Source organism: Oncorhynchus tshawytscha, linkage group LG08, assembly GCF_018296145.1.
Source record: "Oncorhynchus tshawytscha isolate Ot180627B linkage group LG08, Otsh_v2.0, whole genome shotgun sequence".
In the NCBI taxonomy this organism is placed as follows: Eukaryota; Metazoa; Chordata; class Actinopteri; order Salmoniformes; family Salmonidae; genus Oncorhynchus; species Oncorhynchus tshawytscha.
The window spans coordinates 59,968,497-59,984,691 of record NC_056436.1 but is presented as its reverse complement, the minus strand read 5'-3'; the positions used below and the strand labels follow the sequence as shown (position 1 = coordinate 59,984,691).

General features: G+C 43.8%; 1 protein-coding gene across 5 annotated transcripts; it reads right to left on the bottom strand.

Moving 5' to 3' along the window:
• Positions 1-601: 601 nt before the first annotated feature.
• Positions 602-15,759, bottom strand: LOC112256208 (acidic fibroblast growth factor intracellular-binding protein B). Of its 5 annotated transcripts, XM_042325714.1 has the most exons (12): positions 15,447-15,759; positions 10,998-11,099; positions 10,631-10,715; positions 10,309-10,507; positions 10,043-10,169; positions 6,147-6,247; positions 5,908-6,041; positions 5,632-5,740; positions 5,386-5,449; positions 5,016-5,102; positions 4,750-4,847; positions 602-758 (listed from the first exon to the last, which is right to left on the bottom strand). In XM_042325714.1, exons 3-12 carry the CDS (start codon positions 10,713-10,715, stop codon positions 668-670), a joined length of 1,095 nt encoding a protein of 364 aa, XP_042181648.1. In that variant the 5' UTR covers positions 10,998-11,099; positions 15,447-15,759; the 3' UTR covers positions 602-667. The 5 variants fall into 5 exon arrangements, with proteins under 5 accessions (XP_042181648.1, XP_042181647.1, XP_042181646.1 ...); XM_042325713.1 differs by lacking the exon at positions 10,998-11,099; XM_042325712.1 differs by lacking the exon at positions 10,998-11,099 and having other exon boundaries at positions 15,683-15,736.
• Between the last annotated feature and the right edge of the window lie 436 nt (positions 15,760-16,195).

The following is a 16,195-nucleotide window of genomic DNA, read 5'->3' as shown; positions in this document are numbered from 1 at the left end:
TAGTTTGTGGTTGTCCCTTGGTGTGTCCATATGGTAACGTAGGCCTGTCTGCTCCTCCTCACACTAAAACAAGTCTTTCCAGCAAACAAATCCTGTACTTAGGGTTTCATCCAAGCTGACCATGTCTGGCAGGCATTTCATGAATCAAGTTCGCAGGAGATATTAGTAGACTTTGCGATTGTGACATTACATAGTTGTGAAATAGTAGTTGGATATGTACAAGAGTTTTGCAATACATTTCCATTTACAAATACAACTACTCTCTTACACATGCTCTCTGTCCCTTCCTCTCCCTCTCTCTCTCTCTCCCTCACACTCACGTACACACAGGGCCTTGCCACCTCAGCTCTTGTAAGGATCCAACTGTAGCCGTGGAGGTTGAGTGGAGAGCAATGGTGTAGCTGTGACGTGTCCTCCCCCTCCAGGAGCAGAGGGTAAGAGGCACGTTTTTCTTTGTGATGTAATACACTCACGCACTTGGTCAATCTCTCTCTCACAATCACAAAGGCTCTCATAGACACACCCGCTCCCTCTCTCTCTTTCAAACCCGCACACACACAGTCATTGTGAAACATGGTGAACTCACAGGCAAGTCTTCTTCCTTTGTGTGAATTCGTCTTCTTCCTGTGATCTTCAGGTCCCTGGTTTGAGTCCGTGTAGTGCTGTTCTAGTCCCCTGGCGGTGGTGGTCCCTGATGTGGTGTGAGTGTGGAGAGCAGAAGTGGTCCCTCTATCTGTCCTGCTCCTGCCTCTATGGCCCTGAGAGAGTGAGTGGGCAGATCGACAGCTGGAGCAGCTGAATGCATGCAGGGGAGGGCGAGAAAGAGAGAGAAGGAAAGAGGCAGAGAGGAAAGAGGGACAGCCCATTCCTACCCCCCCTCTGGCCCCCTGCACTGCCATCCTCCACCCTCCCACTGACCCCCCTCCCTGACCCCCAGGATGCAAATTCCTGGTCTGCGGCCCAAATTCCAAATCCGTCCAAATCGCAGGCGGAACAACAACTTGCATAGATTCACACACACACTCCCCCTCCCCCTGTGCCCCCACTCACAGGTCACACAACGCTCCTGGTTTCATTTAAAATCACCGCCCCACAGCTCGCTCCCCCAATCTATCTATCCTTACTTCCCCCATCTTTTTCTCTTTCTGTACAGCCACTAAGTTTTCCCTCGCTCCGGTCCAATCTGACACAGGCAGATATTTATAGCTTGGGAGAGAAGTTGGTGGAATGTGGACAAAAATTAGAGCGAAGGAGAGAGGAGAGACACAAGCCTTCTTGGAAAAGTAGTTAGCTTTTCTAACTACCAGTAAATATTTAAACTGGACAGACATGTTTATATGTAGAAGCATGGAAAGGCTGACCCTGAAGTAATCATCATCCATTTCTTCAAGAGGTTTTGTTATAACTATAGTACTACTAATACTTTTGCAACACATTTCCTCTGACAATTACATGAAAGCTGTGTACTCCGGGACAGCTCTACTACTGTATACAAACAGTGAAATATGTTCTTCCTTTTTACAATATTAATATCTTAGTGTCCATGTTAGTTATCATTTATAGATATTACATTTTTGCTGAAGTGCAAATCCATAATTGACATGGATATGAGCAGTACCATTATACCTACCTAATCAAGGTTTCAAATCAAATCAAAATCACATTTTATTCGTCAAATGCACCGAATACAACAGGTGTAGACCTTACAGTGAAATGCTTACTTATGAACCCCTAACCAACAGTGCAGTTTCAAGAAATACAGATAACAATAAGAGATATTGATGTGTGTGGGGGGGTGTGACAGCTGCTCTTACCCAACCCCCAGTGGCCACACATTGACACACAGCTTACTACTGGCTTCTCATATTATAATCCACTCAGGTTTAATTTACTATGCAGATGTATTCCAAAATAGTCTGTCTTCACCCATATTCATCCATGCTGGGATGAGATTCTAGCCACTTTCTTGGCATGTTCAAGCTGTGAAATATCTAAGTGTTATATTGGACCAAACAGGTCTCAACCCCTACAGCTGCAGTCAGTTTTTAAAATCAGAGTAATTTGCATCTGACATTCTAACATAAACAGGCACTCACAGCATACGCACAAACACACACCCTCAATATCTGCAATACAATCAGGGCCAAGAGACCGTCGGTATAAAATGAGTTGACTTTATTTATACCTAACAAAAATATAAATGCAACAATTTCAAAGATTTTACTAAGTATTAGTTTATAGAAGGAAATCAGTCAATTGAATTCAATTCATTAGGCCCCAATCTACGGATTTCACATGACTTTGCAGGGGCACAGCCATGAGTGGGCATAGGCCCACCCACTTGGGAGCTAGGTCCACCCACTCGGGAGCCAGGCCAAGCCAATCAGAATGAGTTTTCCCCCACAAAAGGGCTTTATTAAAGACATAAATAATCCTCAGCACCCCCCCTACCCCTCCTCAGACGATGCCGCAGGTGAAGAAGCCGGATGTTGAGGTCCTGGGCTGGAGTGGTTACACGTTGTCTGCAGTTGTGAGGCCGGTTAGAGGCGGCTTATGGTAGAGAAATTAACATCTATTCTCTGGGAATAGCTCTGTTGGACATTCCTGCAGTCAGCATGCCAATCGCACACTCCCTCAAAACTTAACATCTGTGGCATTGTGTTGTGTGACAAACGGCACCTGTTATTGTCCCCAGCACAAGGTGCACCTGTGTAATGATCATACTGTTTAATCAGCTTCTTGATATGCCACACCTGTCAGGTGGATGAATTATCTGGCAAAGGAGAAAAGCTCACTAACCGGGATGTAAACAAATTTGTGCACAAAATTTGAGACAAACACTTTACATGTTGCGTTTATATTGTTGTTCAGTACACAACACAGATGATATGATATGCAAGATGACATTGCAGAGTAGGGTGTCAGAACAGACAGAGGAGTGAGAGGGAAAAGAGGGAGGAAGGAAAGTAAACAAAGCAGCAGAAAGACAAAGAAAGGAGAAATGTGGGCACTAGGATTGGAGGAAAACATCTGACAGAGGGAGCGGAGGATTTATATGACGACTGCAGAGAGGAGAAAAAAAAAGACAACATGACTCGGATATAAAGAGGACAGGAAGTTGAGCGAGGCAACATCTCAGTCATGGTACATTTTGAGGATGCAGCTTTTGATCACTCCCATGTACCTGTCCCACACTACCTGGTGTCTGAGAGAGAGAGAGAGAGAGAGAGAGAGAGAGAGAGAGAGAGAGAGAAAGAGATATGTGGAACGTGTAAAACTCAAGACAAATTCTCATTATGAGAGCTGGCCAAGTTCCATAATATGGAGCGATCTTTGCTTATTCAGTTTAATGAGAGGCCTATTATAATATGGTTGTCTGATAAATATGTATTTGTTGAGTGTGTCGTGGTGCAGAGTTGTGTAAACTGTTGTGTAAACCACATTCCAGAGTGGCTGTGCGAGAAACAAGGTAACTATAGTTTAAGACACATGGAGAGAGATGCAGTGACACCCACTGGTGACAACTGGGATATGAAATACATATATCATGCAAGCACACACTAAAAACGGTCAGGCCCTTAATGCATGCCAGGCAGCATAATACACTACATGACCAAAAGTCTGTGGACACCTGCTCGTCGAACATCTCATTCCAAAATCACGGGCATTAATATGGAGTTGGTCCTCCCTTTTCTGCCACAACACCTGCCACTTTTCTGGGAAGGCTTTCCGCTAGATGTTGGAACATTGCTGCAGGGACTTGCCTCCATTCAGCCACAAGAGCATTCGTGAGGTCGGGCACTGACGTCAGCGTTCCAATTTATCCCAAAGGTGATCGATGGAGTTAAGGTCATGGGTTCTCTGCAGGCCAGTCAAGTTCTTCCACACCGATCTCAAACAACCTATTTCTGTATGGACCACACTTTGTGCACGGGGGCATTGTCATGCTGAAACAGGAAAGGGCCTGCCCAAAACTGTTGCCACAAAGTTGGAAGCACAAAGTCGTCTAGAATGTCATTGTATTCTGTAGTGTCTAACGGGCTGCACCTGAACCATGAAAAACAGCACCAGACCATTATTCCTCCTCCGCTAAACTTTACGGCACTATGCATTCGGGCAGGTAGCGTTCTCCTGGCATCCGCAAAACCCAGATTCGTCTGTCGGACTGCCAGATGGTGAAGCGTGATTCATCACTCCAGAGAACACATTTTCACTGCTCCAGAGTCCAATGGCAGCGAGCTTTACGCCACTCCAGCCGACGCTTGGCATTGCGCATGGTGATCTTAGGGTTGTGTGCGGCTGCTCGGCCATGGAAATCCATTTAATTAAGCTCCAGATGAACAGTTCTTGTGCTGATGTTGCTTCCAGAGGCAGTTTGGAACTACTCGCTTCAGCACTCGGTGGCCCCGTTCTGTGAGCTTGTGTGGCCTACCACTTCACGGCTGAGCCGTTGTTGCTCCTAGACGTTTCCGCTTCACAATAACAGCACTTACAGTTGACCGGGGAAGCTCTAGCAGGGCATACAACTGACAAACTGACTTGGTGGCATTCTATGACGGTGCCACGTTGAAAGTCACTGAGCTCTTCAGTAAAGCAATGTTTGTCTATAGAGACTGCATGGCTGTGTGCTCGATTTTTATACACCGGTCAGCAACAGGTGTGGCTGAAAAAGCCGAATCCACTAATTTGAAGGTATGTCCACATACTGTTATACATACATTGCATATACATAGGTAATATGTTACTCACTTGAATGTGTCAAGAATGTGTGCAGAGTTAGTGTAGTGAGTGAGGTAGAGCCTCATGTCTCCTGCTGTCCATTTGTCTGACCGACACGGCTCAATAAACTGTGTGAGAGTGAGTGAGAGTGAGAGAGAGAGAGAGAAAGAAAGAGGGATTACACCAGTCTCATGGGTAGCACAAAAGTCTAGACCTTATTGGCCTGATAAGCCAGAGTTGAATATTCCGACTAAAAACATTCACTAATGTATATTACTAATGATTTACATACATACCTTTTCCACCAGATCAATAAAGAAGTCTCTGACATCTTTCGTGTTGGTTAATTTGGCAGCAATGTTGACAAGGCCTCTGGAGAGATTCTATGGATGAAGAGAGAGTAGAGTTTGTTTCAAATAATTATCAAATAATTTGAAAAGGTTTTTGATACGGCAGTTTAGAAAAAATTCAACTCAAGTGAACTGTTTGAATTAGACAATTGATGTGCACATTTGACCCCATATAACCATGGTTACCACACTTTCTATGGACTGATTTACAGATTTTTGTAGTAGGCGGGACTGGACATCACCTTCTATGAAACTGTGTGGTCTGTTGAAGCGTTAGCAGTCCTGTTGGTTAACACAAGCATGTGTTGTCCCTCACCTTGAAGTTGGCTTCCATCTCATTAAATGCTTTGGTCTTCCCCCGGAGAGCAGTGCACACCAAACTGAGTGGGGCGGAGGGAATGAGAGAAACAGGAGCAAGGGCATGGGGGATACTACTGAATATTGTCATTCATAATATTAGAACGCATGCAATATACACAAAAAAATACAGAGAGAAAAAAAAAGAGTGAATTTGACAGGAAACTACATCAGGCAATCATTAACTAATGGACCACACTCATGCCTCTTGTGCTGGTCCAGCAGATCCTTGTCAGTAATTAAAATCTTCAGTTCCTTTAGATCTTGTAAGAACTCCTTCTCAAGATCCACGTCCATGTCTTCCACCATGTTATCTGAGAAGACAAACTACTTCAGACATCTGATATTGCCGTATTAGGTAACAGGCTGTGACAGTAAAACATTTTTTTTTTTTTAAACATAACTCCAATTAATGCGGGCCTCATAAGGACTCGGGAATGATTGCAGTGCACAACTGCAGGTCAATTGATTAGGGACTCACCCAATGCTCCCACGGTCCAGTTGCTGATGAGCTGCCCTGCACAGAAGGCAAAGTCCTGGAATGTAAGATAGTGCAGCTTCTTCTTCCCCGTCTCAAAGCGATTGTTGGCAAAGAAAACAATGGCAGCGTAATCCCTGAGAAGAGGAGATGCAGGGGAGTTGTATTTTTTTTAAAGAGGTCAAAGTGTACAAAATAAATGACAAGATTATATCAAATTGAATAGTAAATTCTACTTTTACCTGGCCAGCTTGTCAGAGAGAAGGAAGTGCTGACGAATGTTTTCCACCAGGGGTCCCTTCAGTTCCTCCACAACTTTGAATACACGCTTGAAGTTATCAAACTGGGAGAAAAGGGGATCATTCAGAAAAGGTTTAGTGTGCATGTGAAAAACAGTGACATTTGGTCTTAGAACTACAGTGTCTCGAGCTCTGTAGCTCATATAATCTGTACAGGCAGGACGGCCTCACTAATGTTGAGCTGAGCTGTGTTAGCATATTCCCTTATTCTGTGAGTGGCGTACAGTACCAGTCAAAAGTTGACACCTACTCATTCAAGGGTTTTTCTTTATCATTAATATTTTCTACATTGTAGAATAATAGTGACAACATCACAACTATGAAATAACCTCCCCCCCCCCAAAAGACAAAAAAAAAGAAGTGTTAAACAAATCTAAATTGATTTTATTTTTGAGTTTCTTCAAAGTAGCCACCCGTTGCCTTGAAAACAGCTTTGCACACTTTTGGCATTCTCTCAACCAGATTCATGAGGGAGTCACCAGGAATGCATTTCAATTAACAGGTGTGCCTTGTTAAAAGTTCATTTGTGGAATTGTTTTCCTTCTAAATGCATTTGAGCCAATCAGTCGTGTTGTGACAAGGTAGGGGTGGTATACAGAAGACAGCCCTATTTGGTTAAAGACCAAATCAATATTATGGCAAGAATAGCTCAAATAAGCAAAGACAAACGACAGTCCATCATTACATGAAGGTCAGTCAATTCGGAATAGGAAAGGAAGACCCAGAGATACCTCTGCTGCAGAGGATAATTTCATTAGAGTTACCAGCCTCAGAAATTGCAGCCCAAATACAGTGCCTTGCGAAAGTATTCAGCCCCCTTGAACTTTGCGACCTTTTGCCACATTTCAGGCTTCAAACATAAAGATATAAAACTGTATTTTTTTGTGAAGAATCAACAACAAGTGGGACACAATCATGAAGTGGAACGACATTTATTGGATATTTCAAACTTTTTTAACAAATCAAAAACTGAAAAATTGGGCGTGCAAAATTATTCAGCCACCTTTACTTTCAGTGCAGCAAACTCCCTCCAGAAATTCAGTGAGGATTTCTGAATGATCCAATGTTGACCTAAATGACTAATGATGATAAATACAATCCACCTGTGTGTAATCAAGTCTCCGTATGAATGCACCTGCACTGTGATAGTCTCAGAGGTCCGTTAAAAGCGCAGAGAGCATCATGAAGAACAAGGAACACACCAGGCAGGTCCGAGATACTGTTGTGAAGAAGTTTAAAGCCGGATTTGGATACAAAAACATTTCCCAAGCTTTAAACATCCCAAGGAGCACTGTGCAAGCAATAATATTGAAATGGAAGGAGTATCAGACCACTGCAAATCTACCAAGACCTGGCCGTCCCTCTAAACTTTCAGCTCATACAAGGAGAAGACTGATCAGAGATGCAGCCAAGAGGCCCATGATCACTCTGGATGAACTGCAGAGATCTACAGCTGAGGTGGGAGACTCTGTCCATAGGACAACAATCAGTTGTATATTGCACAAATCTGGCCTTTATGGAAGAGTGGCAAGAAGAAAGCCATTTCTTAAAGATATCCATAAAAAGTGTCATTTAAAGTTTGCCACAAGCCACCTGGGAGACACACCAAACATGTGGAAGAAGGTGCTCTGGTCAGATGAAACCAAAATTGAACTTTTTGGCAGCAATGCAAAACGTTATGTTTGGCGTAAAAGCAACACACCATCCCCACTGTCAAACATGGTGGTGGCAGCATCATGGTTTGGGCCTGCTTTTCTTCAGCAGGGACAGGGAAGATGGTTAAAATTGATGGGAAGATGGATGGAGCCAAATACAGGACCATTCTGGAAGAAAACCTGATGGAGTCTGCAAAAGACCTGAGACTGGGACAGAGATTTGTCTTCCAACAAGACAATGATCCAAAACATAAAGCAAAATCTACAATGGAATGGTTCAAAAATAAACATATCCAGGTGTTAGAATGGCCAAGTCAAAGTCCAGACCTGAATCCATTCGAGAATCTGTGGAAAGAACTGAAAACTGCTGTTCACAAATGCTCTCCATCCAACCTCACTGAGCTCGAGCTGTTTTGCAAGGAGGAATTGGAAAAATGTCAGTCTCTCGATGTGCAAAACTGATAGAGACATAACCCAAGCGACTTACAGCTGTAATCGCAGCAAAAGGTGGCGCTACAAAGTATTAACTTAAGGGTGCTGAATAATTTTGCACGCCCAATTTTTCAGTTTTTGATTTGTTAAAAAAGTTTGAAATATCCAATAAATGTCGTTCCACTTCATGATTGTGTCCCACTTGTTGTTGATTCTTCACAAAAAAATACAGTTTTATATCTTTATGTTTGAAGCCTGAAATGTGGCAAAAGGTCGCAAAGTTCAAGGGGGCCGAATACTTTCGCAAGGCACTGTAAATGCTTCAGATGCAAAGAAACCCCTACTAAAGGAAACCAATAAGAAGAAGAGACTTGGGCCTCCCCAGTGGTCTAAGGCTAGCTATGCCACTAGAGATTCTGAGTTAGAGTCCAGGGTCTGTCGCAGCCGGCCGCAACCAGAAGACCCACGGGGCGGCGCACAATTAGCCCAGTGTCGTACGGGTTAGGGGAGGGTTTGGCAGGGATGTCCTTGTCCCATCGCGCACTAGTGACTCCTGTGGCGGGGCGGGCACAGTACACACTGACCCGGTCGCCAGGTGTATGGTATTACCTCTGACACATTAGTGCGGCTGGCTTCCGGGTTAAGTGGGCATTGTGCCAAGAAGCAGTGCGGCTTGGTTGGGTTGTTTCGGAGGACGCACGGCTCTCGACCTTCGTTTCTCCCGATTCCATAGGGAAGTTGCAGCAATGAAACAAGACTGTAATGACCAATTGGACATCACGAAATTGGAGAGAGAAAAAAAGAAAAAAAGAAGAAGAAGAGACTTGTTTGGGCCAAGAAACACGAGCAATGGACATTAGACCTGTGTAAATCTGTCCTTTGGTCTGATGAGTCCAAATTTGAGATTTTTGGTTTCAACCGCCTTGTGAGACGCAGAGTAGGTTAACGGGTGATCTCTGCATGTGTAGTTCCCAATGTGAAGCATGGAGGAGGAGGTCTGATGGTGTGGGTGTGCTTTGCTGGTGAAACATCTGTGATTTATTTAGAATTCAAGGCACACTTAACCAGCATGGCTACCACAGCATTCTGCAGCAATATACCATCCCATCTAGTTTGTGCTTAGTAGAACTATCATTTGTTTTTCAACAAGACAATGACCTAACAGACCTCCAGGCTGTGTAAGGGATATTGACCAAGAAGGAGTGATGGAGTGCTGCATCAGATGACCTGGCCTCCACAAACACCAGAATTGAGATGGTTTAGGATGAGTTGGACTGCAGAGTGAAGGAAAAGCAGCCAACAAATGCTCAGCATATGTGGGAACTCATTCAAGACTGTTGGAAAAGCATTTCAGTTGAAGTTGGTTGAGAGAATGCCAAGAGTGTGCAAAGCTGTCATCAAGGCAAAGGGTGGCTACATTGAAGAATCTCAAATATATTTTGATTTGTTTAACACTGTTTTTGGTTACTACATTATTCCATATGTGCTATTTCAGTAGCACATACAGTTCTGATGTCTTCACTATTATTCCACAATGTAGAAAATAGTAAATATAAAGAAAAACCCTTGAATGAGTAGGTGTGTCCAAACTTTTGACTGGGACTGTATGTGGCTAAACAAGAAGTAATTGATGTACAGTGTATTTTGTATACAGCAGTACTGTGTGTCTAAGACAATTTCCCCCTTGGGACATGTTACAGGTCCGTGATGTAGTCATTGTTAATGGAGATGTCTCGCTGAGGTTTCTGCTACCTGCCGCCTGCAGCTCTTCAGTGTGACACCAGTTTTTGCACTGACATCATCCAGGTCCTTCTTGGTCCCCTTTGAGAGTTTCTTCCCAAGGACCTCTCGTACAAACACGCCATCGAACGTATAGTACCTTTACAGAAAGAGAGGCGAGAGGGAGGAGAGGGGCGAGAGGGAGGAGAGGGGCGAGAGGGAGGAGAGAGAGACAGATTAGGTGACGTTTAAGGCAGAGGAAGATAAGACGTTAAAAAGTGTTTCAGGAGATGGAGCACCTCTCTATGAGCATGGTTTGGCGATGAGGTGGGATCTGGAACAGCAGCTGATTGGCCAGTTTGGCGGGGCTGTGCAGGAGGCGCTCACACATCTGGAAGGTTCTGTACTGGTCCATGGTGTCACTGCGCAAAACCTCAGCACTGGCCTCACACTCCTCCAATACCCCTCCCTCCATACGAACCTTCACTGCATCATTCACTGAGGATGGGGCAGAAAGGAAACAGAATTCAAGGTTTATGTTAGAGATATCGATTAACTATTTTTTTATGGATGACTGTGTCTAGTATATGTGTGTGAGTTGGTGAATGTTGTGGCAAATACCTGTGTAACCATCCAGCCAGAACTGATAGACTTCCTCATCCATAATGGTGGTGTTACCCACAAACACATCGAGTTCCACTGACATCTAAGTGGAAACAAGACAAATATGGTTTTAATAAGCGTCAACGTTTTCATTTCACTTGTCACAAAACCTGTGGAATATTATTCACCACTTAGAGTGCATTCAGGAAAGTATATAGACTTAGACTTTTTCCACATTTTGTTACATTACAGCCTTTTCCAATCTAAACACAATATCCCATAATGACAAAGGGAAGAAAAAAAACGTATTTTGTACATAATGTTGCTGCTACCATCTCTTATGACCGAAAAGAGCTTCAGGACATAAGAACAGCGATTTACTCACCTCGAATTGGACAAATAATTTTTATTTCATGAGTCGGATGGGAAGGATATACTCCAAACACAAGAACAGGCCCTCATCCTCATCATTCGCTGGAGAAAGAAACTGAGATTTCGCAGAAAGAGATCGGTGTGCATTGTGAGGATCAGGCGAAGAGTGGCTAATCTGCCTTTGCCATCAGTACTGTTAGCTAACGTTCAATCACTGGAAAATAAATGGGATAAACTGAAAGCACATATATCCTACCAACGGGACATTAAAAACTATACTATCTTATGTTTCACCAAATCGTAGCTTAACGACGACATTAATAACATACAGCTGGCGGGTTATACACTCCATCGGCAGGATAGAACAGCAGCCTCTGGTAAGACACAAGGCGGGCGCCTTGTGATATTTGTAAACAACAGCTGGTGCACGATATCTAAGTAAGTCTTGAAGTTTTGCTCGCATGAGGTAGAGTATCTCATGATAAGCTGTAGACCACACTATCAACCTAGAGAGTTGTCATCTGTATTTTTGTAGCTGTCTACAAACCACCACAGACCGATGCTGGCACTAAAACCGCACTCAATGAGCTGTATACCGCCATAAGCAAACAGGAAAACGCTCATCCAGAGGCGGCACTCCTAGAGGCTGAGGACTTTGATGCAGGGAAACTTAAATCAGTTTTACCAAATTTCTCTCAGCATGTTAAATATGTAACCAGGGGGGGAAGCACCAGTGACTGGGTCTGTAAAGTGGTCAGATGACGCAGATGCTAAACTACAGAACTGTTTTGCTAGCACAGACTGGAACATGTTCTGGGATTCTTCCGGTGGCATTGAGGAGTACACCACATTAGTCACTGGCTTCATCAATAAGTTGCATCGATGACATCGTCCCAACAGTGACTGTACATACATACCCCAACCAGAAGCCATGGATTACAGGCAACATTCGCACTGAGCTAAAGGGTAGAGCTGCCGCTTTCAAGGAGTGGGACTAACCTGTAAGCTTATAAGATATCTCGCACACAAGTGGCTCAGGTAGTGCAGCTCATCCAGGATGGCACATCAATGCGAGCTGTGGCAAGAAGGTTTGCTGTGTCTGTCAGCGTAGTGTCCAGAGCATGGAGGCGCTACCAGGAGACAGGCCAGTACATCAGGAGACGTGGAGGAGGCCGTAGGAGGGCAACAACCCAGCAGCAGGACCGCTACCTCCGCCTTTGTGCAAGGAGGAGCAGGAGGAGCACTGCCAGAGCCCTGCAAAATGACCTCCAGCAGGCCACAAATGTGCATGTGTCTGCTCAAACGGTCAGAAACAGTCTCCATGAGTGTGGTATGAGGGCCCGACGTCCACAGGTGGGGGTTGTGCTAACAGCCCAACACCGTGCAGGATGTTTGGCATTTGCCAGAGAACACCAAGATTGGCAAATTCGCCACTGGCGCCCTGTGCTCTTCACAGATGAAAGCAGGTTCACACTGAGCACATGTGACAGACGTGACAGAGTCTGGAGACGCAGTGGAGAACGTTCTGCTGCCTGCAACATCCTCCAGCATGACCGGTTTGGCGGTGGGTCAGTCATGGTGTAGGGTGGCATTTCTTTGGGGGGCCGCACAGTCCTCCATGTGCTCGGCAGAGGTAGCCTGACTGCCAGTAGGTACCGAGATGAGATTCTCAGACCTCTTGTGAGACCCATATGCTGGTGCGGTTGGCCCTGGGTTCCTCCTAATGCAAGACAATGCTAGACCTCATGTGGCTGGAGTGTGTCAGCAGTTTCTGCAAGAGGAAGGCATTGATGCTATGGACTGGCCCGCCCGTTCCCCAGACCTGAATCCAATTGAGCACATCTGGGACATCATGTCTCGGATGCTTTAGTCCAGGTCTGGGAGGAGATCCCTCAGGAGACCATCCGCCACCTCATCAGGAGCATTCCCAGGTGTTGTAGGGAGGTCATACAGGCACGTGGAGGCCACACACACTACTGAGCCTCATTTTGACTTGTTTTAAGGACATTACATCAAAGTTGGATCAGCCTGTAGTGAGGTTTTCCACTTTACTTTTGAGTGTGACTCCAAATCCAGACCTCCATGGGTTGATAAATTTGATTTCCATTGATCATTTTTGTGTGATTTTGTTGTCAGCACTTTCAACTATGTAAAGAAAAAAGTATTTAATAAGAATTCATTCATTCAGATCTAGGATGTGTTATTTTAGTGTTCCCTTTATTTTTTTGAGCAGTGTATATATTTAATCAATTTTAGAATAAGGCTTTAAAGTAACAAAATGTGGGGGGGAAAAAATCAAGGGGTCTGAATACTTTCCGAATGCACTGTACATAGCTACTCTGCAACTGAACCAAAATCTGGGTTTACAGGAGACATTGAATATGGAGATTCTCCTTTGGCCCAAGAAGCAGCCATTCAACTTGCCATTAACAAGCTTTTCAAGCTTAATAAATGTCAAAATACAGACAACTATTGTCATTACTGCCATTCCGGTCGGTATGTTCTCCCAAAAAACATCTAAATAGAAAAAGTTACATGCAACCCGGAAAAATGCCTTGTCTGGAAATAATCTAAATATTGTTTTTGAGCAAGTGTGCACCTCTCGGCTGATCCAGCAGTAGGAAAGGTCATTGATTTGATCACCTACAACAGTATAAACGTTATATCAATCTGTTGTTTCACCCGCGCTACATGGATGCAATAATATTTAATGTAAGTAGATTAAGTAACAATATAGGGTACGTTTTTACAGTGATTGTATATTTCTAGATAGGCTTTATTTTGTGTATTTTAATTCCAATAATATTGCAACAGGTGCAGAATAGGTGGATTTGACACAATTGCACTTACTCAAAAAAAATAGATTTGTTCCAGACATGGCATGTTGTCGGTTGCATGTAACTTTTTATTTAGACCTTTTCGGGAGTACATACAGGCCGGAACGGCACAATTGACGACAGTTTCTAAGCAAAACTCCATTCTTTGGTAAGTACTGAAGGCATTTTGAAATTATAAAGCTTGAAAAGCTGGTTAATGGCAAGTTGAATGGCTGCTTCTTGAATTTAAAGGAAAATTGCCATATTCAACGACTCCTTTGCAAGCCTAGATTTTGTCTGGAAACCCGACATTGATTTGCATTAAATTCAATGTCAGGTAGAAATGAGCATTTGAATCAGGAAAGTTCTCACAACCACTACAAGCCAGAATGTTGAATAAAATTACATTTGAACGTTCTTTGGCATTTGCCCGTACCGGGCCCCCCTTTGCCTCCAGAACAGCCTGAATTCTTTGGAGCATGGATTCTACAAGGTATGGCATTCAAACGATGCTCAATTGGTATCAAGGGACCTAACGTGTGCCAGGAAAACATTTCCCACACCACCACGGTTGACACCAGGAAGGATGGAGCCATGGACTGCAACAGGAACCAGGACTCATCGTGCCCACTATAGCCGCTTCTTCTGGGTTTTTTTAGCTGATAGGAGTGGAAACCGGTGTGGTCGTCTGCTGCAATAGCCCATCCGTGACAAGGACCAACGAGTTGTGCATTCCGAGATGTCGTTCTGCACCGTTATTTGCCTGTTTGTGGTACGCCTGTTAGCTTGCACGATTCTTGCCATTCTCCTTCGACCTCATCAACAACCCGTTTCGCCCACAGGACTGTTGCACCATTCTCAGTAAACCATAGACACTGTCATGCAAACAGCCCAGGAGGCCGGTCTGCCTCCTTTAGATAGTGCTCCTGAGTGGCGCAGCGGTCTAAGGCACTTCATCTCAGTGCTAGAGGCGTCCCTACAGATCCTGGTTCGATCCCAGGCTGTATCACAACTGGCTGTGATTGGGAGTCCCATAAGGCAGTGCACAATTGGCCCTGATTTTCCTAGTTAAATAAAAGGTTCAATATATATAGTGCCAGGTGACTCACTGTCTGTGGGAGCTATTTTCATGAAGGGGGTGATGTACCCAATAAACTGGCCAATGAGTGTATATCCATGGGGAAAGTATAATCACATAAACTTTTCAAAATCCTGCTAGTGCCTTCAGATTTCTAACAGATTTCTAACCTGAAGCATGTGCACAAGATACAAATACATGCAGGTGACTCGTGCATTCTTGCTGAGCTCGTGTTTACATGGTTCTGCACATGCTTCAGGTGATATAAATCTGAATGCAATAAATTAACCAGCGCTATGAAACGTTTGTAATTATACATTCCTACACGCTAAAAAGACCAACCGTATGGACAACCGGTAAAGTACTTTTAAATATATTTTTATTCAACATTCTGGTTTGTAGAGGTTGTGAGGGGAAACTTTCCTGATTAAAATGCTAATTTCTCCCCGACGTAGAATTCAACGTCAGGTTTCCTGCACTGTACTAAAAAGTCAATGTTTTACTAACGTTAGTTACTTGTAATTACATTAACTGTATACATTATCTGACTAAACAAGATGATACTTACCTTTTTAAATTAAGGTTCCAATATTCTAGACTGTTATAATATAGCTACGCGTTTTAACTAGGATGAGTAATAATCCCGGCTGTCCAGAACTGGTATGCTAACGTTGCTAGCTAGATAATTCATTATTATCTAAAAACATAACGAATAATAAACTCCTATAAACTATGGAGACATTGTCATCCGTTGCTAATGTTGTAACGAAGCCTTTTTTCGAAAAAATAAACGGAAGAAAATACCTGTGAACAACACTTTATTGTGCCTTTACAGGAAGTATCTTTATATAGCCAGATAAGTATGTCTGGTATAGCCCATAGAGAATGATAGAAGCGTCTAGTGGCCCAACTAGCCCATATCGCATGGGCAGCGCCATTGAGGGCTTCCACCATTTTAATTTAGTCAGCTGGGCGGGTCTTCCAACTTCATTGGCTGGGTCATCAGAAGGGACCGGACAATCGTGAAGAAGAAAATTAACTACTTCAAAATGGAGATTGCCTCAAAGGATCTGCTCATGCTGTCACAAATGCTATAATGGCACACATACTAAGATGAGTCCTCTATCTAGCTCTATGAGTATAGCCAAAGATGGTTGGCTGTTTACCATAACATGTTTTTATCAGTTCCGGTCAATTTAACGGGGTGGGTCTACCATAGACACCAATGAGCTCGCTAGCTTGTAGTCCTAAAAAACGGAAATTAGTTACCTCTGGTTCCTTCAGCCATTCCAGTGGGGAAAATAGGGTTTTGGGATA

Coding starts and splice junctions, on each gene's coding strand:
- LOC112256208 (XM_042325714.1), bottom strand. CDS start 10,715: ATGTCAGTGGAACTCGATGTGTTTGTGGGTAACACCACCATTATGGAT. Junction 10,508..10,630: donor CTGGCTGGATGGTTACACAG/GTATTTGCCACA, acceptor CCCCATCCTCAG/TGAATGATGCAGTGAAGGTT. Junction 6,248..10,042: donor TGAAGAGCTGCAGGCGGCAG/GTAGCAGAAACC, acceptor CTTTTCTCCCAG/TTTGATAACTTCAAGCGTGT.